Below are 20,224 nucleotides of genomic sequence, written 5' to 3' on the forward strand. Positions count from 1 at the left end.
ACTGTGTAAAAATTGAGTAAAGACTTCAAACCTTGGTGCATCGAAAGGAAAGGGCTGTGTACTCTGCAGGAAATCCACAGATTTTGCAACCAGGCAAGATATCAAAACAAGATCATACCTCAAGGACCAGGGTCACACAAGGACACATGTACTTGTCTGCAAGTGGCCTCTGGCTCAATTTCTTATGTGCTACTGTTTGCTTATCACTACTAAAGAACATAAATATTTCAAGGACTTAGATCAAGGAGTTTGAGTTCTCTGGTTTTTGCTTTGAAGTGACAAAAGCCTATTAGTTAAGTTTACACATCAGAAGATGTCTCCTTGGGAATGCTGATGAAGAAATACTCACCTAGCTTCCAAAATATGACAGCACCTCACATCTGTGTGAGTCATAATGAGTGGGACTTTCAAATGTACCTTAGAACGTCACTGAAAGTCAGTGGGAGATGTGGTCTTAAATCACTTCAGGTTTGGCTCCACTGTAGTAAAACACCCATGGCTGGCCTATCTCAGCTGACAGGCTCACAAGGTTCAGGCTGCCGGGCTATAAAATTGCAGTGTAGATGTTTGGGCTCAGGCTAACGGAAGGGTCTCAGAATCTGGGCTTGCGTGGGATTCAGCATCAAGAACAAGGCTTTGTAAGTGCCAAATTTTTAGCCAGCCCATAGATTTACATGAACATTTCTGTGTGTAAAAACAAACAAACTTGCATTTGTGTGCCTGGTTTGGGCAACTAGCTCCCTAAATGTGCGATCCATGCATTCAAATGACTATCTGCCATGTAAAATGAGGGCACTCAGTTATTTTTTGAAAAATAAGTGCACAGATTCAGAGGTCAGGACAAAAAGTCTGGCCCTAAAGGAATGTGACTAGACTATTTAGATGGCACAGGTCAGCTCTTAGTTCTCTGTTTTTATTATTCTCTCCTTGGCTGTAGCTTAAGCCAATATATGGTCCCATTTTTGCTTGTCTCTTTAAGGCATTTGGCTCATTGAGCTGCTTTCTCTATGCTCAGCCTGCTTTTTTGCTTAACAAGTGAAATCTTTTTTTCAGAATCACTGGGCCTCAGACAAGAGAATTTGGCCCATGTATGACTTAATTGGGAGTCCCATATGGGTATCTGAAGGCAGATTTGGGTTAGACTACTGACTTAGGGTCCAGTCCTGGAAACCTGAGACAGGCAAAATGCCCATTGACTGAGTAGAGACTAAAGGATTGAGCTCATGTTTTCTAAATTGTTTTTAACAGCTTATTTGTGCATTAAATATATTCTATAGACCAAAATAGCTAAAGGATTAAGTCATGGGAAAGAGAAATGAGAGAGAGAGAGAACACACAAAACCCAGCAAATTCTTTCCAACCACCATGATCTAGCTCATTGGTTCTCAAACTTTCGTACTGGTGACCCCTTTCATATAGCAAGCCTCTGAGTGCAACCCCCCATAAAAATTAAAAAACACATTTTTGTATATTTAACACCATTATAAATGCTGGAGGCAAATGTTGGGGTTTGGGGTGGAGGCTGACAGCTTGCGACCCCCCCATGTAATAACCTTGTGACCCCCGAGGGGTCCTGACCCCCAGTTTGAGAACCCCGGAAGCTAGTCCACAGTTTGTGGAACTATGGAGGCAGAAGAGACCCACAGCTGCACCCTTGGCATAAATTCATTACACCTTTGTTTTATCTATTGGAAATACAACATAACTTTTAATTTCAATTCTGGCCTAAATTCATTCTTTTTTTCTTTTTAATTTATCAATATAGAGCCCTACTTCTTGTCACTTAAGAGGGTTAGTGGTGGTTTTTTTTATCCCATCCCTTTTCTTACCATGTTACAATTGTTCAAGAGGCATGAACTAGAAAAAAACATGTGTGACAATGTACAGTGCTACAGGAAAGCTTTGCAGCATTCTTAATTCATTTCCTCTAAAACAGAAAAGTGTGTGATAAACAGGAACTGAAAACAGTCATGTGAGAGTTTCTGAAAATGTGTATGGGGGGCAGGGATTGCCAGGAAAAGAACTGACAAGTAGAAAGAAGGCAATTCAGCCCTGAAGGTCTGATCTTGTAATTCTGTTAAAGTCAATAGAGATTTTTCCTGTTTCAGGACAGCAGAATTGAGCACTTTAAGCCCTGATCCTGGACTGAGCTTTGTGTGCACAGACCCTTACTTCTACATAGGGCCCACTAATTTTAATTCAGTGAGGTTTTCCACAGTTGCAGGACTCTGCCTGCACAAAGCATATTACAGGACAGAGCCCATAGATACAGTCACATTAATGGCAGTAGTTTAGTTGATAGCAAAGCTCGGTCATCAAACATACACTGACACAAATCAGGATGGGGACATGCATTCACATTAGGTCCAGATTAGATGTGGTCCTATTGGAGAAAAATTAAATTGGCAGCCTTTGCCTCAGTGGCTCAGAGGCTTTGACTCACTCCTCTCAAATAAGCATCAGTTAACAGTACTGGAAAATCCTCATGCCTACAATTTATACCTTCTTATATCCTTCTGTTGGATGCTCCTCCAGTTACTACCCTATCATTTACTACCCTGTCATTACCCCCTCAATACATGTATAACACCGACAGACCCTGGTCGTCAGCGAGCAGGATTGAAGCTGGGACCTCCTCTGGAGCTTAGTGCATGAGCCCCTACTGCATGAGCTAAAAGCCACATGGCTGTTAGCTAAGGCTGTAGAGCAGACTCATTATGTCTACACTACGAAATTAGGTCGAATTTACAGAAGTCGTTTTTTTAGAAATCGGTTTTATATATTCGAGTGTGTTTGTCCCCACAGAAAATGCTCTAAATGCATTAAGTGCATTAACTCAGCGGAGTGCTTCCACAGTACCGAGGCAAGCGTCGACTTCTGGAGTGTTGCACTGTGGGTAGCTATCCCACAGTTCCCGCAGTCTCCGCTGCCCATTGGAATTCTGGGTTGAGATCCCAATGCCTGATGGGGCTAAAATATTGTCGCAGGTGGTTCTGGGTACATATCGTCAGGCCCCCGTTCCCTCCCTCCGTGAAAGAAAGGGCAGACAATCGTTTTGCGCCTTTTTTCTTGAGTTACCTGTGCAGATGCCATACCACGGCCAGCATGGAGCCCGCTCAGGTAACTGTCACCGAATGTCTCCTGGGTGCTGGCAGATGTGGTACTGCATTGCTACACAGCAGCAGCAACCCCTTGCCTTATGGCAGCAGACGGTACAGTAGGACTGGTAGCCGTCATAGTCATGTCCGAGGTGCTCCTGGTCGCCTCTGTGAGGTCGATCAGGAGCGCCTGGGCAGACATGGGCGCAGCGACTAAATTTGGAGTGACTTGATCAGGTCATTCTCTTTAGTCCTGCAGTCAATCCTATTGAACCATCTTATGGTGAGCAGGCAGGTGATACGGATTGCTAGCAGTCCTCTTGTACCATTTTCTGCGGGGCAGGCAAGAGATGAGGATGGCTAGCAGTCCTATTGTACCATCTACTGCTGAGCAGCCATGAGATGTGGATGGCATGCAGTCCTTCTGCACCGTCTGCTGCCAGTCAAAGATGTAAAAGATAGCTGGAGTGTATCAAAACAAGAAATAGACCAGATTTGTTTTGTACTCATTTGCAAACCCCCCCTCCGCCCCCTGTCTAGGGGACTCATTCCTCTATGTCACACTGCAGTCACTCACATAGAAGGTGCAGCGAGGTAAATCTAGCCATGTATCAATCAGAGGCCAGACCAACCTGCTTGTTCCAATAAAAACAATAACTTAGGTGCACCATTTCTTATTGGAACCCTCCGTGAAGTCCTGCCTGAAATACTCCTTGATGTAAAGCCACCCCCTTTGTTGATTTTAACTCCCTGTAAGCCATGTCATCAGTCGCCCCTCCCTGCGTCAGAGCAATGGCAGACAATCGTGCATCTGAGTTGATAGTGCTGTCCAGAGCAGTCACAATGGAGCACTCTGGGATAGCTCCCAGAGGCCAATACCGTCGAATTGTGTCCACAGTACCCCAAATTCGACCCGGCAAGGCCGATTTAAGCGCTAATCCACTTGTCAGGGATGGAGTAAGGAAATCGATTTTAAGAGCCCTTTAATTCGAAATAAAGGGCTTCATCATGTAGACGGGTGCAGGTTTACATCGACTTAACGCTGCTAAATTCGACTTAAAGTCCTAGTGTAGACCAGGGCTCAGTGGTCTCCGTGCCACTAGATGGGACAAAACACCACACACAGGAGGTATGTGGGTTACACATGTTACATCAATTCAAATTCATTGATGCTGGCTTGTCGGTTTACTGAGGTGTCACTATCATCACTTCTGATTACGGCCCTCTGTCTTTATAGTGTTCACCCAGTTTATCCAGGATAGTGTTATTCTGCCAGGGCAAATTTAAATTTAGTGCAAGCAGACACTTAAGTTTTTGGAGCTGTACCCACTTACTCTAGGGTTAAATTTGTCTCCCAGTCACCAACCCGGTCTTCCTTAGCATAGCAGCAAATCCTGTACTAACTGCTGTGTAAAAAGATCTTTTCTTGATCCAGAAGAGAAATTCTCTTGTCTCTACGGTAACCAGGAATGCTTTGGCTCAATGCAGTTTGACCCAGATTGTCAGATCACAGGCCAGGCATGGCTTTTGGCCATGCAATGGCTTTATGGGTGACATCTATCAAGAGCAAAAAAAACTGGGATACCACAAAAACAGCAAGTAAGACCTAAATAATAATACAGTTCTTCGTAGTTCTGCATTGTACTTCATCTGCAATTAGAGAACTAAAGGTTCAAAGTTTGGGTCCCTCCAGGAAAAAAAAATTGATTCTTTTGTTCCCTCTTGAAATTATAAACTTCAGACGACTGTGAGCATTAATTGACAAGGTTTCCCTCTGCCTTTGACACATTTGTGATGTGCCTAGAAAGCTTTGCACTTTCTTTATAAAATAACATAATTAATTTAATGATCATGCATTTTCCCAAAGCATCATGCTTCTCTGTTTTGGTTAATCAGCATTTTGGGGGCACCCGTTTTTAGTTTCTGAATCTTATACCTATCTTAGTAAAATGCTACCTATATTGGATGAGGTTGAAAACAACATTCTTTACCATTTTGGGTTGATTTTCATTTTTTTCTGTTTATGGCTCCTCTTGGATTTATTTGTTGTGAATGTTTCCCTTCTGCAAAGTATTTCTTTCTTCTCTCGCTCTGCAATATTTTCTGAAGCTCCACTTCCTCCAGCCTTTGAACTGGACTGTTGAGAATAGTGAGAAGATTATACTTGTGCACTTCAAAGCACATGAACATTTCTGAGTGAGTTACAGAAATAAACTGATTAGATTAACAGAATGTTGTCAAATAGTGTAAATCCTACATTTAACAGTGTAATAATGATCTTTGGTAACAAATTCCTTCTGTATTTAAAAAAGTATTTATATGTTGTGTGTTTAAATTCATCACTACCTGAATATTAACCATAAAATTAAAAATAAGACAAGTTTAATATTTTTCTGGGCCCATGCAAAAATAATGTATGTGCTCTAGTACTGCCCTGCTGGGTGTGAGGTTGACGTTCACCTTAGACATGCTTCCAGGAGCTGTAAATCTCTTGAACTGATGAGTTACTCTTAAACTAAAAATATCCTTCAAAATCTTAAAAACATTTTATAAAGTATGAACACAAGTGTCTCTGTTAAGATGTGAGTTCATCCTCATGAAAGATTTTCACTATTAATTCAAGTGTAAAGCAAAACAGATTGGTACGGGGGCTGTCCTTTTTACTTGTTTGTAAAGCACTTAGCACAATGGGTCCCTTGACCCTCAACTGTGACTCCTAAGGGCTACTATAATACAAATAATAATTTAAAATGAAAACAGAAAAAAGCACATGCTGGAATAGAGGAATCCAAAGACTATAAAATTCAAGTTACAATAAAGTTAAAGCATGCTTTTCTGGCTAAGCAAATTTTCTGGCCAAATTTCCATGCAATAGGACATGCTTATTTCCATAAAATATGCAAGTCCTGTGCACGAAATGAGCAGCTATTAGCAGTTTGCATATGTACCTGTGTATTTTATATCTATAGTCACCTGTGTGTGCCCACACATGCATATTTTGGGAGAAAAAATTAGGCACTTTTTTGTTAAAGTAGATTAATTCAAGGCTCTCAATAATCTGGGACAGAATAGGATTTATATGTATGCTGGAATAATATGCCCCCTAACCTTCACTCTCCTATTCTTTCGAATTAAAGAGTAATCTTGGAGAACTGTGCCCCTGTTCTGAAATAGGATTCACAACATTACCTTCTGTAGCTGCTCTCCCTGTGAAAAGGATGAAACCAGTGTTTTTAAATTCCCAGTGGTCAAGCCATAGGACACAGTCTTGCTAATATTTTTCATTTTGATAAAAGAAAAGTCACATTTTGACAATGTGCCTTCAATACCAGAATTTTTCTTACAGATGTGCAAGGAAGAGTAAGCAGAGTCGGCCTTCTCCTTTTGCTCAGCAGGTAGAGGAAGGCTTCTGGTTAAACAACACCAAGTTAATTGAGGCTCAGCATTTAGTGATGGAAAGGAGCCCTTTGTGCTTGAGATCCTTGAGTTTCCCGAGAGACAAGTCAAACTGATTTGGGACAGTGCAGGGAGTTCCTTATGTTGAGTACTGAGGGTGTGGCAATAAAACGTGCCAAAGGAATGGCAAAAATAATTTGAATTGTCCATTGAACACACAGAATACTGTAAATCCTGCAACCCTGGTGAAGTGTCCTTAAGGATGCTTGAAGAGCTACCATCTGTGTCCCATCCCATGATTGTCTGTTCAGTGTCCCCGCTAGAGGTTGCCCCTTTGCCTGATGAAGATGTCATTATTAAAGAGTTATTTCCTGAGTGAAGGTGGCGTAAGACCTGATTCTCTCCTTTGATGTCGGCAGATATGAAAAAGCCACCTGTGTACATAGAAGTAAAGCATACTTTCTTCTCTGTGGTTTGTGCAGAGCAACCAGTTGTACTTATCCACTTCTCGTCTGCTTGCATTCGATCACTTAAGTTATCTTTATTCTTAGTCTCTTTCCAGGTGTCTTTGATTATTTCCTTCTGCCTGCAGCTTTGGTTCTGAAAGCTGTCATCTATCTTGGTTGGGATGTTAGTTGTTCTTGAGTTGACTGATGAACAAGGTACCAGAGCCTTCCAGTTTGTATGTACACCCCATCTGAGCCCTACTGCTTTGGCCTGGTGTCTCAGTTCAAATTCTAAAGGGGACAAAAACACATCACCAGAATCAACACTGACTGTCCTACTGTTGATAGTGCAGGAAGTTTTGGTTATCGGAACTGGTAGAGAAATACCAGGCATGCTTTCCTGCCCTGGTTCCACTAAAAGTGACAGGTCTGTAGTACTCTCTTCTTGCGGTAATTTAAGGATGTACTTTGGAGAAAATGCATTTTTCTTCAGAGGTGGAGTTACCTGACCAAACTCCAGATTTTGAGTAGTGGAAGATATGCCAGCATCATCACCGCTATGCAGTGACACTCTTGCTCCTGCTGTCACAGGACATGTTTTGGCTCCTGTATCTGTCACCTTACTTAAGGCAAAAGAACTACAATTATCTCTCTTTAACTCAGGCACCAGAAATTCAGAAAGTGAAGCTGTTGAGACCTTTGCTGATTGTGGAAGAAGGTTAGCAGTATTATCACTATCATATATGGGTTCTATGTGGAGTTTCATTGTTTTCTCATATTCCATGTCTTCAGCACTGCTGATTGATTCATTCATGTCTGTGCTTGAATTCTGCTCTCCGTCTTTAGCTGACTGTTTAACTAATGCTAGGGAGATGGCATGTACACTATAACAGTCTATCAATTTCACTGTTTCACCTACTGTGTTATTTTCACTACCGGAGCTGGGACTGGATTTTAGAGTTGCATTATCTCTGCTCTTCAGCTCATCGACTTTCAGTTTTTTTCTCTCTGATGGTAGCTTTTGGAATTCCTGTGTAGATTCACCACTGCTGCAGTTGTGTGCCCTTAAGGCCATCTGTGCATGTTGAGAAGTTTCTTTACTATTAAAAATATTTTCACTATCTAATATGAGGGTATTGGATTCGCTCCCAGGATGTGACTCTTCCAATTGACTATTATGCATTTGCAGACTATCAGTGTTCAGCATGTTAGAGTTTAATTGACTAGCTCTCTGCTTAAGTTGAAGCCTCGTTTCATGACTGCTTACAGCCAGTAACATGTTGTTGCCACCTGTATATTTATCTGAACTATGTTTGTTGCTGCAGCCATGTTTTGGGGAAGTTTTGCATATTACACTCTGTTCACCAGCATTTACTGAATGTGCCATTTCCATTACTTCTGTAAATCTGCCTGCATTCTCTTCTGAGGAGACACCATGCAGTACACGATTACCAATGGGACAGGTTTTTGATTTCACAGTGTTTAATTCTGTGTTAGAAATGGTCACAGGGGAGGAAAGATTCCCGCTTAAAGAGCTCCTCCCATCTTTTGGCTGAATAACTCCATCACCACTGGCTGCTTCCTTTGGATCAGGGGTGAAGCCTATATTGTCTGTTGCCTTTTCCCCCCTTTGATTCAGTTTCTTGGCAGTTTGACTGCTTTTCATTTTTTGGTAGATTTTCTTGAATGTTTCGTCACCATACATCTGCCATTTTTCCTGAGAGAACATTTTTAATTTCCTTTGAGTTGACTTCTTACATTTAGCGTTCACTCCTTCTCCCCCAGCTCCAGGCTTTTTAGTTTCTTTCATCTCCTCAAAGGGAGAATAATCATAGACTGCATTACTTAGTGGCAAATCATCCACTGCTGTTTGTCTGACAAGTGCACGGGGATGGCTGTTAGGAAAATCCACTGAACTTGTAGCAAGGTTGTTGCTATGCAACAAACTAGAAGAGCTTGTATTCAGGGGCTGCCTAGTGAGAGATGGTAGATTTGAGCTACCCACTCTGTCATGTGCCATTCTTGTGCTCTCTACAAATGGCAAAGAGTTGCTTCTTGTGACAGGCACACAGTCTATTGTTGTCGAGAATTGCGTGGGGACTGAATGAAAAAACAATGGCTTGGATTTTTCTATGGGTGTAAAGGTAGATTTTGCTGAACAAAGGGAAAGATTCTTTTTCCTGTTTACATCAAGAGATCTGATGTCAAAATGGAAGGAGTCTTTGTATGTGTAAGGCATTGGCAGATCAATACTGCCCTGCTTGGAAAGCACGGTTTTTCTGGGTCTAACGTTGTCTAATTGGGTATCATCCACCACAGCTTTGTTATGAGAGATCAGTTTTGAGATATGCTCTTCCAGCTTCTTTTTCTCTAGCATCAAGGCTGTTGCTTTCTCAGCTGAATCCAGTTTTGCACTACTTCCTGCCATGCACCTTAAGCCACTGAAGGCAGTTTCATTTTCCAGCTCTGTGCTTTGTTCACAAAGACTATGCAGGGGGCTGGAGGTCAGCATCTGTTGTTCTGTACTATCAGAGCGTGACAGATATCCAGAATCAGTGCTCTCACACTTCTTCAGCTTATAGTCAGATGGTTTGCAGTCCCATTGCTTATCTGAATAAGTTGCTTGCTGCCTTTGCAACTGAATATGTTTATTTGCTGTTGAGAATCTTTGCTCCTGTATCATCTTTCTCTGGTGTACACTGTCTGGCAAAACTACTAGAGAAGATAGGTTTTGGGGATCTTGCATTGGTTCTCTTTCAGAAGCACCCTGACTTGCCTCTGGCCAATAGGAATCATCAGTTGTTATTTTCTGACTTTCTGATGTAAGCGATAAAGCGTTCAGTGTTGGCAGTGAAATAATGGATGGAAATTTTTTAGTGTCCACTGTGGTACTGGTTTCTGAAATTATTTGTTTAATCCCTGGCCCCTGCTTTTCACAGACATTGTTGTCTCGTTTTGCACCCTGATGTGACATGATGCTGTCTGTTGCCTTCTCATTCTCCTCTATTATGCCACTGTTGTCAGACCCTGAGGGCAGCTTGGTATTGTTGACATGTGTTTGGGTTCTTCTGTGTTTATACAAATTGCTTTGAGTTTTAAATGCAATACCACAGGTGGTGCAGGGAAAGGGCCTCTCACCTGTGTGTGAGCGAATATGTTTCTCAAGGACACTTGGCTTCAGGCAATCTCGTCCACAGTGTTTACAGATGTACTTCCCGGCGTTTTTGAATTTCCCTGGGCTTCCAACAGGTGCATTTGAACAGGAACTTGATGGTAAAACCGGTGAACTAACTATGTTTAATGTCAAAGTTTGCCCTGCTTGTTTCTGAGCAACTGACTGAAGCTGATCTGTCCTCTCTGAATGCAGAAGTGGATTTAGGATTAAAGGCATATTACTGCTGTCTAGATTTATGCTGCTTCCACCAGCTGCTAACTGGTTGTTTGATTGATAGCATCCTGACTGGATAGGATGATACAGTGGTATGGTAAGGGCTTTCAGGTATATAGTCTGAGACAGGGCTTGTTCCTGCTGAAAAATCACAGGACTCTGTCTGATACTTGATGAACCCTGTGCAGCCTGAAGAGATGAGACTTTAACTGGTTGATCAGCTAGTGCAACTGTGGAATGGGGTTGCCTCTGTGCCTCCATTTCAAAGGTTATATGTTATCCAGTTCAGTTATCTATGGGAAACAAATACAACATAGTTATGTTTGAAATGAAAAACCATGATTTTCTTCAGCTGTTTATTATGCCATATAAATTCGGCATCTACTATACTAGTAGATGCAAAATTTAATTATATTTCTATAAGGTCTTCCATACTGAAGAATATCAAAACTTTTTATACAAACTTTACATGTACAGAAATCAGTTTATTCACTACTAAAATAGTGTCACCTCTGGTTTGTTGGATGGAAGCTAACAAAACACAGGAACATTACACAAAAGTTTAGTATAGTGCAAAGGAGACCTACTGCTAAAGACTCCTTTTAAAATCTATCCTGAAGTGGTACTCAGATATTAAAAATCTTAGTCTTCAAACTGACATCAAAGCACTTTCATAATATTGGAAATGGTATAGGATAGGATACAGTGTATAGTACAGTAATATAGAATTACTTTGCATTAGTCTGATGTTATATCTTTGTCCAAATTACTTTCTAGATGAGCAGCTTTCAGTGCTCCCAAAGATTCATGATTAACTTATTCTCACTGAACAGTATGCTTAATAAAATACAATGTTAAACTTTGTAGGCCAAGTCTTCATCAGGACACTCTTGTGCGCGCTTGATTTACACATGTACAACTGCCAACATGGTACAAATGCACAGTGGCACACACAACTGCACTTTTGAAGATCAGTCTTCAGAAAAAAAATAACAAAGCTTGGACATTTAATCAGATATAAAATATAAATGATTGTAATTAATGCAGTAACTAAAGGATACAAATATACCCTGTTTAAAATAAAACACATGCCTAATGAAGCTTTGACAAGAGGCAGTGTAGCCTGTTAGTTACAACTGCAGATTGGGAATCAGAACTTCTGTATTGTATTCCCCACTCCTCCGTTCATTTGTGTTGTGACCCTAATCACACCAGTTCTGATAGTACCCACTGAAGTCAGTGATATGTTTTCCATTTACTTTAATGGGTATTCTATCAGAACCTTAGTGCCTAAATTTACACATCTGTAAAATGGATTTAACAATTAATTACTCACAAACTTCTGATGAAGTGAGCTGTAGCTCACGAAAGCTCATGCTCAAATAAATTGGTTAGTCTCTAAGGTGCCACAAGTCCTCCTAAACTTCACATAGATGTTGAGAATTAGGGCTTTGAGATTTTCAGATGGAAGATGCTATACAACTGACAAATTCATTATATATCTATCACTCTCAATATAGTTTTAAATAAATAAGTTTAATTTGTTGACACCATATATTGTGTTAGTTCTGTCTTTTGAAACTAATCTGGAAGCCACTGATGTTTGGAAAAAAAAACATAATTAGAGTTTAATGTAGCATTTTAACAAGAATTGAGTGTGAGTCACATAATCCCATATCTAATACCCCTACCATTTCGGAAAGTTCATATCCAACTTTGGTTACAGTCAGGTCCCTCTCTAATTATAACAAGTCTCTGTTTCTAAAATAAACATTCCTTAAAAAGAGCTGGTGTCTAGATCTACTCTCCAGTGTGAGACAATACAAAGTAATGGATGCACTGCAGTTTAATCTGCATTTGATACTTTTAACTACAGCTGATGCAGACAAGCCACAATTACAAGGAAATTTGCACAGACAGTTATTAAAGAGTCACTGCTACAAACAATGAGTGTTATGCATGGCCCCCATACAATGACCTTGTTTAAGTGAGGCTGAAGACACTGTCAGAATTAAACAAGGAATCAAAATGTGAAAACAAAATGAAACTGTAGATTTAAAAGGTTCCTTTTTTTACTATCCAAATTTATATATGTAAAAGATATAACAGATGTTAGAGGTCACACTGTTGGAGGCAAAAAGTGGAGATAGCTTACAAAGTTGTCTTTGTATGTGTTGAATGAATTAGAGACACCATGATGACATGTTGCCTTGTGTTTATATATATATATAGAGAGAGAGAGAGAGAATAGCTGGGCAAAAATTATGTAGGTACAGCTTGCACACTCAAAAAGGATGCTACCCTTTAAGAAAATGTGTCCCAATATACTTGTTTTGGTTCAAGATTTGGTTATCAGGTTCAGAGCAATTTTTATTTTCACAAACCTGATTTGGCTAGCCTTGGTGGTTTGTTCTCTCCCCTCCTCCCCTTCCTAAAAGTAAAAACAAGTTGGAAAGCCATAAAAATAAGTTACTTTAAAATTACCATTAGGAAGAGCAGAAATAGCAGGATAATATCAGCATAATCTATCATAAATAGAGCCTGACTAAACAGTAGAAAACTTCTTGTGAAAATTCATTCAAATTGTGATTCATCTATGTTCACAACCCTTTCGTGTTTAGTTTTTCTGAATATTCAAATACTTAGGTTTACTAGAGCAAATAGTCGCAAAAAGCACATTTTTTTAATAACAGTCAACAGTGACATTTGAAATGTGCACTGTGTTGGCTTCTCACATAATTCACTGTTACAGTTTCTGCTACCTAATTGGATGATCTATGTAGCGAACTGTCACAGAATAAACAGAAAATATTGTAATCGAATATAACAATCTGAATTTTGAAACTATGCCATGTGACTTGTATAGCTAACCCATACAGCATGCATTGCAGGTATTCACAACAAACTCTTTGTAAGATATACTCTCTGAAGAAATTTGTGAATAATGTTAAATAATTACATTAGAGGACTTTTCAATCTATTTGCAGACAATTCATGATCAGGAAAAATGGCAGTGCTTCTGAACTAAATTAGTTGATCTGAATTATTCACTCAATTGCAGTTGGAATAGCTGATAAACCAAAGATCCGATAGTGGTTCAGCCACTATGTTGACTGAGAAAGTTAGCACAGGACTCAATTGAGCTAATATATCACATGAACAAATGGAGAAGTTGTGGGAATAACCCTGTATGTGCGATCAGGTGGAACTAGTCACAGTTCACAAACATGCTAGGGCTACTTGCTCAATCATAATGAAATCCATGATGAAATTCTAGGCTGTAGACTAGGAATAAGGGTCAAGACTACAAATTAAAAATAGGAGTTCTGAGGTAGCATGAATAAAACTAAAAGAGCCTCTAGAGACCCCTCTATGCTATGATATTGAACCACAACAGCAGCATAGCCCTCTATAAAGGTCAGCCATCTATAAAGGTACAGCTACATCAAGTCAGTCATAGCCCATGGAACAAACTGTACTTCTCCACTTGAGCAAAGGGGGACCAATCAATCTGCCTCAGTTCCTTAGCAGATACAAATTACTTCCCTCACCCCTGCACCAGCTCAGCTCCACTGGTTAGCAAATTGGGGAGGAGTAGGCAGAAACAAGGAGTGGAGTAGAAGCCCCAAAGCACCTTCTCTCTCCTTCGCCCATCTGGGAGGTTGCATTGGCAGGGAGGGAGTCTTGCTTCCCTTTTCACACTTGCACAGTCATGTAAGGCTGGGCCACATTCTGACCCAAAGTAGACACACATCTGATAATGGGCATGGTGCATATGAACTTGTCTTGCTGTATGGTGTACCTCTACTTAAGGAAGTTCTTGTGTTACACAGGAAGTCAGACTAGATGATCACAGTGGTCCCTTCTGGCCTTAGAATCTGTGAAAACCCAACATTTGACATGAGTCAACGCAGAATACATTGACGTACCCTGCCCTTTCACCTCCTTCCCATGGCCAATGCTTTTGTGTGTTTAAACCCACCTGCCAGGCATGAATTTCACTTTTCCGTGTTAGAGGTTTGTATAAGGAGCAATCATTCTGTGGTATGGTGTTTTACAGAAATGGGAAGTAGAACAAACTGTACCCAGCCCCACTGCAATATGAGGTAACAAAGCAAAGACATAATAATTTCCAAGTAAGACTGTGCCTTTCTATAAGAATGACCAATCCGACTGGCTGTTTTCATGATATCCTCGGATTTATCAAAACATTTATTAAAAAGATCATTACTCTGAAATACCCAACTGCACTATAGAATAGCAACTTATTTGTTAGTGTGCAAAATAATGGGACAGTGGATACACATATCTAGTAGTTCAGTTTTTATGCAGCAATATGCCTATAATAATCATTTCACTGGTAGGTAGATGACATGATACCCCAGAAATACGCCAGATAGGTAAATTAAATAAATGAATAGCTACCGCAGAAAGATAGACAATAAGAGGTTTACATTTTCAGAAAAATGTCTGTGTGACTAATTTTCACTGTACACAGTTACCATGAAAAGTTTGTGGAGGATATTTTCCTGAGAATAGCCCCAATACTTTGCAATGTAATAAAAAGGAAAAGTCAGACATCTCCTGTTTCTTTTTTTAAGGCCATGTCTACACTACCCCCCAGAGTGTAGCAGGTAGTGATCTATCGGGGATCGCTCTGCAGTCGACTCCGGAACTCCACCACAGCGAGAGGCGGAAGCGGAGTCGACGGGGGAGCAGCGGCCATCGATCCCATGCCGCGAGGACGCGAAGTAAGTGATTCTAAGTTGATCTAGGATACGTTGACTTCAGTTACGCTATTCTCGTAGCTGAAGTTGCGTATCTTAGATCGATTACCCCCGCAGTGTAGACCAGGCCTAAGACAAGCATTAATCATCAGCTATATGGTCACAATATAATTTTTGGGAAAGTTTTAAGTAATGCTAAACTTTTGAATTAAATGGTAACACACATGCAGCTTAACTGATGCATGTATAGTTAAGTGACATTATTTCTATTCAATTCTGGCAGTTCTCTGTTTTTCGTACCAATTGATGTTATCTTTCTTCCTAGGTGATGTCCTGTGTTGCTTACATTTTAGTGTGGTGCATAAGATCTCACTTTTCATGTCTTTATAGTATAAAGATACTTCTACAGAAAAAAAACACAATATTCTTTTGCACATAGGCTGTGCTGCTGCAGCAACAGTTTATCACAATCTCATTGTAACTCAAGGTTAATTCTAGATAGTCTTTATCTAATATAGCAAATCAATTTTTACAAAAAGCATCCAATCCTGAAAAGTACTGAGTGCCCTCAACTCTTATTGACATTTGGGGAAATGGAGAGTGCTCAGCACCTCCAAGGGGGTACTTGGTACCTTGTGGGACTGGCTCCACAGGGTCAAAACCTGGTCCCATTGAAGCTAATGGGAGTTGTGCTACTGGCAAAAGTGGAGCAGGATTTAGCTTATCCTGAATTTTTCCAGCCAATTCTTCAAGTTTAAAAAGTATTACTTTTATATTGGCATTAACAAAAGTGGTCACTGTAATTCCATTAAAATACATTAATTCAGTCACTGGTCCAAATCATGATTCTAGTTACTCCAGTGTAAATAAATCCTATAAAGTCAATCGAGTAGCTCCAGACTGACACCAGTGTAGCCAGGGTTGCCAGGTGTCTGGCTTTCGACTGGAATGCCCAGTCGAAAAGGGATCCCAACAGCTCTGGTCAGCACCGCTGACTGGGCTGTTAGAAGTCCGGTTGGCTGTGTAGCAGGGCTAAGGCAGGCTCCCTGCCTGCCATGGCTCCGTGTGGCTCCTGGAAGCAGCAGCATGTCCCCGCTCTGGCTCTTAGGTGTAGGGGCAGCCAGGGGGCTCCACATACTACCCCTGCCCCAAGTGCCAGCTCTGTAGCTCCCATTGGCTGGGAGCCATGGCCTGTGCGGGCAATGCCTGTGGATGGGGCAGTGCACAGAGCCACCTAGCCGCGCTTTCGCATAGGAGCTGGAGGGGGGACATGCCGCTGCTTCTGGCAGCCACCTGAGGTAAGTGCCACCCAGAGCCTGCACCCCCTCCCATGCCCTAACCCCCTGCCCCAGCCCTGATACCCCTCCAAACCCCTCGGACCCAGCCCAGAGCACCCTTCTGCACCCCAAACCCCTTATCCCCAGCCCATCCCACAGCCTGTACCCCCAGCCAAAGCTCTCATCACCACCCCGCGCCCCACCCCCTGCCCCAGCCCTGATCCCCCTCTCGCCCTCCAAACACCTTGGTCCCAGCCCAGAGCACCCTCCTACACCCCAAACCCCTCGTCCCTGGCTCCACCCCAGAGCCCACACCCTGAGCTGGAGCCCTCACCCCCTCCTGCACCCCAACCCCTAAAGCCAGCCCTGTGAAAATGAGTGAGGGTGGGGAGAGTGAGTGACAGAGGGAGTGGGGATGGAGTGAGCAGGGGGCAGGGCCTCAGAGGAGGGGTAGAACGGGGGAAGGGTGTTCGGTTTTGTGCGAGTAGAAAGTTGGCAACCTAAGTGTAGCAGAGATTGGCTTTTAACTCACTGTGTTAACATATCAGTTACATTAATATTAAACACATAAAAATATGGGAGAATAACAGAGCTACATTTTCCTATATAAATTGCTTCTTTATTATGTCATATATATTATATATCCTTGGGTTTCTGAGCACTACAATACAGCCCCATTGTAATCCTGAATTATACAACCAAAACACTCTTTCTACCCACTGGGTATCTAATACCGCATACAAACTGTGCTGTAAAGTTGCGATCACATATTTAAAAATATTGCTAACAATCCAGCATGCAATCTATTTCCAGTATTTCTTCTTTACATTTCTTTACACAGTATCTCACATACCTTTTGTGAAGAGTAATTTTTAAATAAACACAATATTCAGTCCCCTGACTTGGCCTATGGGTATTATCCATAGGCACAAAAAGCCTGATGTGTTTTATCACACCGAAGTAGCTGTTGAACATTCTACACATGCATAATGTACTATACTGGCTGATAGGATGCCTTTTAAAAGGCTTCCAGTCATTCCTACTCCAAATATAATACTGCAGAGTATAGAAAAGATTAAGATATCCTCTTTTGTGTAGAAATAAGAGAGAATTTTTTTAGCTTACCGTACTTTGCATATAACTAAGTATTTCACCAAAAGAAGCCTCATTGCTGTCAATATTTGATGCAATCAGAGAGAGAGAGAAATGCGGACAGACTTGAAACAGATAAGAAGTAGGAAGTAATTTCTTTTTCTGTATACACTAGTAAGTGTCATAGTAACAATCTTCAAAAAACAGGAAGAGATGAAACAGGAACATGAAACAGCGTTTCAACCTTTTTCTATCATTATCATTAGTCATCTAACAGCCCATAAACAGAATCAGCAGCCTTGAAATGTAGGTGTTTTATAAATTGCATTACTGGTAACATTGTTAAGTGAAAGATATTAATGTGATACAAAGAATACTCCTACAATTATATGTGACTAAAGCTAATTTTCTTAAAATACTTTTTGTACAACTGTAGCAGGTAGTTCTTAAAATTGTAGTGGAAATGAACAGTGAAAGACACAGATGTTTGTTAGACAAGAATCCTAGTATCTATCCAATGTGAGTATGATCCAAGGGCTTCTGATAGTGCAGCACAGTTAGGGAACAAGTAATAACTGGAATGGTATAGGACACAGATACTTTAGCTATGTTGGAAAAATGCAGTTAGCGTAGGCTGAGAAAAAGAGACTTTGGCATCTAAAATCAGCTTAGAGTTACATAGAAAATATGGTGAGGCCCAGTTGCAAAAACAAGTGAAGAGACAGTCTTAATTGTCCAGATCTTGAGTGTGGGAGTTCACTTCATCAGGTCAGACACATTACCACTCAAGTTCATTGCTACATGACAGCTTTCCAGCTCTTAAGTGACATGGGCAAAGAGGCCCTGACCCCTTCTAAAAGCTGTTTTACTTTCAGCAGTCTTCCCTCCTGCTCTCCACAGATGTGGATAGCCGTGAATGTAACAGAACCAGTGTGGTTTCACTGCACTAGATGACTTGCTGTGAAAAATCCTAGTAGGGGGTTCACACACCTTGTGCCACTGAGGCTTGATCCACATTATCCCCAGAGGAAGACTTTGACGTAAGCCAGGGAAGAAGCATCAGTGTGGCCAGTAGACTCATATATTAGGAGGTTCTGTAGTGTGATGTTTACTGTTTTTTTATGGATGCAGCCCTTAGATGAAACACGAATTTTATTGCTTTGAGTGATTCTCTGTGCCACATCATTGGATTGTACATGCCAAACTGGAACACGTGAACTTCATTTCCCAAGCTTGTGCAAATTAGCCCTTTCTTGGCCTGCAAATGATACATGCTCATCACTAATACCTTGGAGATGTCATGTCTTCATAATGCAAATTTTACTTTGGCTATCATCATATCATCATGTGCTGACTCATTTGGTAAACACAGAAGTTATGTTTCTTTTGATCGATTGGTCCATATTCCCTGCGTATCCACTGGAGTCTTTGAGATCAATGGTTCAGAGTTTGGATCATCTCTTCAGATGGAAGTGGGTTTTAGTTTTGCAAAACTTTATTGTTCTGGATTTGTTTGTTTTTCTCTCACTCACTCATTCCCTCTCTCTCTCACACACTCACAACTGAGAGTGACTTTCATCCTGGTCCCATTTACCAAACCCCTAGATTCTGGGGTGGTAGCCAGATAAGTGGTTCTGGGGTTAGCCAATCTCTAATTCTTTCCTTTTTTTTTTTTCCTACTTTTATTTATGAAGAAAAAAGCTCTTACTAATACCCAGTATAAAGTATGGGAGCCGTCCACTCCTGTGGTATACAGGAATATTCTTAGCAATAGTTAAACATTAAATTAATGCATGCAGTTAAAATAAGATCAGTGAAACTACAAAAAACATGCTTTGTGCCAGCAATGATTCTTGCTTTGTGTCAAGGTTCCTCCCCCACTCTGAACTCTAGGGTACAGAGTGGGGACCTGCATGAAAAACCTCCTAAGCTTATCTTTACCAGCTTAGGTCAAAACTTCCCCAAGGTACAAAATATTCCACCCTTTGTCCTTGGATTGGCCGCTACCACCACCAAACTAATACTGGTTACTGGGGAAGAGCTGTTTGGATGCATCTTTCCCCCCAAAATACTTCCCAAAACCTTGCACCCCACTTCCTGGACAAGGTTTGGTAAAAAGCCTCACCAATTTGCCTAGGTGACTACAGATCCAGACCCTTGGATCTTAAGAACAATGAACAATCCTCCCAACACTTGCACCCCCCCCTTTTCTGGGAAATGTTGGATAAAAAGCCTCACCAATTTGCATAGGTGACCACAGACCCAAACCCTTGGATCTGAGAACAATGAAAAAGCATTCAGTTTTCTTACAAGAAGATTTTTAATAAAAATAGAAGTAAATAGAATTAAAGAAATCCCCCCTGTAAAATCAAGATGGTAGATATCTTACAGGGTAATTAGAGTCAAAAACATAGAGAACTCCTCTAGGCAAAACCTTAAGTTACAAAAAAGATACACAGACAGAAATAGTTATTCTATTCAGCACAATTCTTTTCTCAGCCATTTAAAGAAATCATAATCTAACACATACCTAGCTAGATTACTTACTAAAAGTTCTAAGACTCCATTCCTGGTCTGTCCCCGGCAGAAACCAGCATATAGACAGACACACACCCTTTGTTTCTCTCCCTCCTCCCAGCTTTTTAAAGTATCTTGTCTCCTCATTGGTCATTTTGGTCAGGTGCCAGCGAGGTTACCTTTAGCTTCTTAACCCTTTACAGGTGAGAGGAGCTTTCCCCTGGCCAGGAGGGATTTCAAAGGGGTTTACCTTTCCCTTTATATTTATGACACTTTGGGTTCA

The 20,224-nt window shown here is 41.0% G+C and overlaps 1 protein-coding gene and 1 long non-coding RNA gene across 3 annotated transcripts in view; one reads left to right on the forward strand and one right to left on the reverse strand.

The window, feature by feature from the left end:
* LOC142068807 (uncharacterized) overlaps positions 1 to 20,224 on the forward strand; it is a 65,613-nt gene that overhangs the window by 13,009 nt on the left and 32,380 nt on the right. Inside the window, exon 2 of the long non-coding RNA XR_012664686.1 lies at positions 14,930 to 15,079. This is a non-coding gene — a long non-coding RNA (uncharacterized LOC142068807). The remainder of the gene's footprint in view (positions 1 to 14,929; positions 15,080 to 20,224) is intronic.
* The window catches only part of ZNF831 (zinc finger protein 831), a 33,818-nt gene that overhangs the window by 8,089 nt on the left and 5,505 nt on the right, over positions 1 to 20,224 (reverse strand). The window contains exons 1-3 of one of the 2 annotated variants that reach the window (XM_075118744.1): positions 17,458 to 17,544; positions 6,288 to 10,621; positions 5,090 to 5,235 (exon numbers count right to left, since the gene is read on the reverse strand). In XM_075118744.1, the coding sequence (XP_074974845.1) occupies positions 5,090 to 5,235; positions 6,288 to 10,589 (4,448 nt within the window). In that variant the 5' untranslated portion in view covers positions 10,590 to 10,621; positions 17,458 to 17,544. Of the gene's footprint in view, positions 1 to 5,089; positions 5,236 to 6,287; positions 10,622 to 17,457; positions 17,545 to 20,224 lie in introns of those variants that run through there. The other variant, XM_048820451.2, reaches the window with a different exon arrangement.

The sequence above is a fragment of the Caretta caretta genome, chromosome 13 (assembly GCF_965140235.1).
Source record: "Caretta caretta isolate rCarCar2 chromosome 13, rCarCar1.hap1, whole genome shotgun sequence".
NCBI classification, from domain to species: domain Eukaryota; kingdom Metazoa; phylum Chordata; order Testudines; family Cheloniidae; genus Caretta; species Caretta caretta.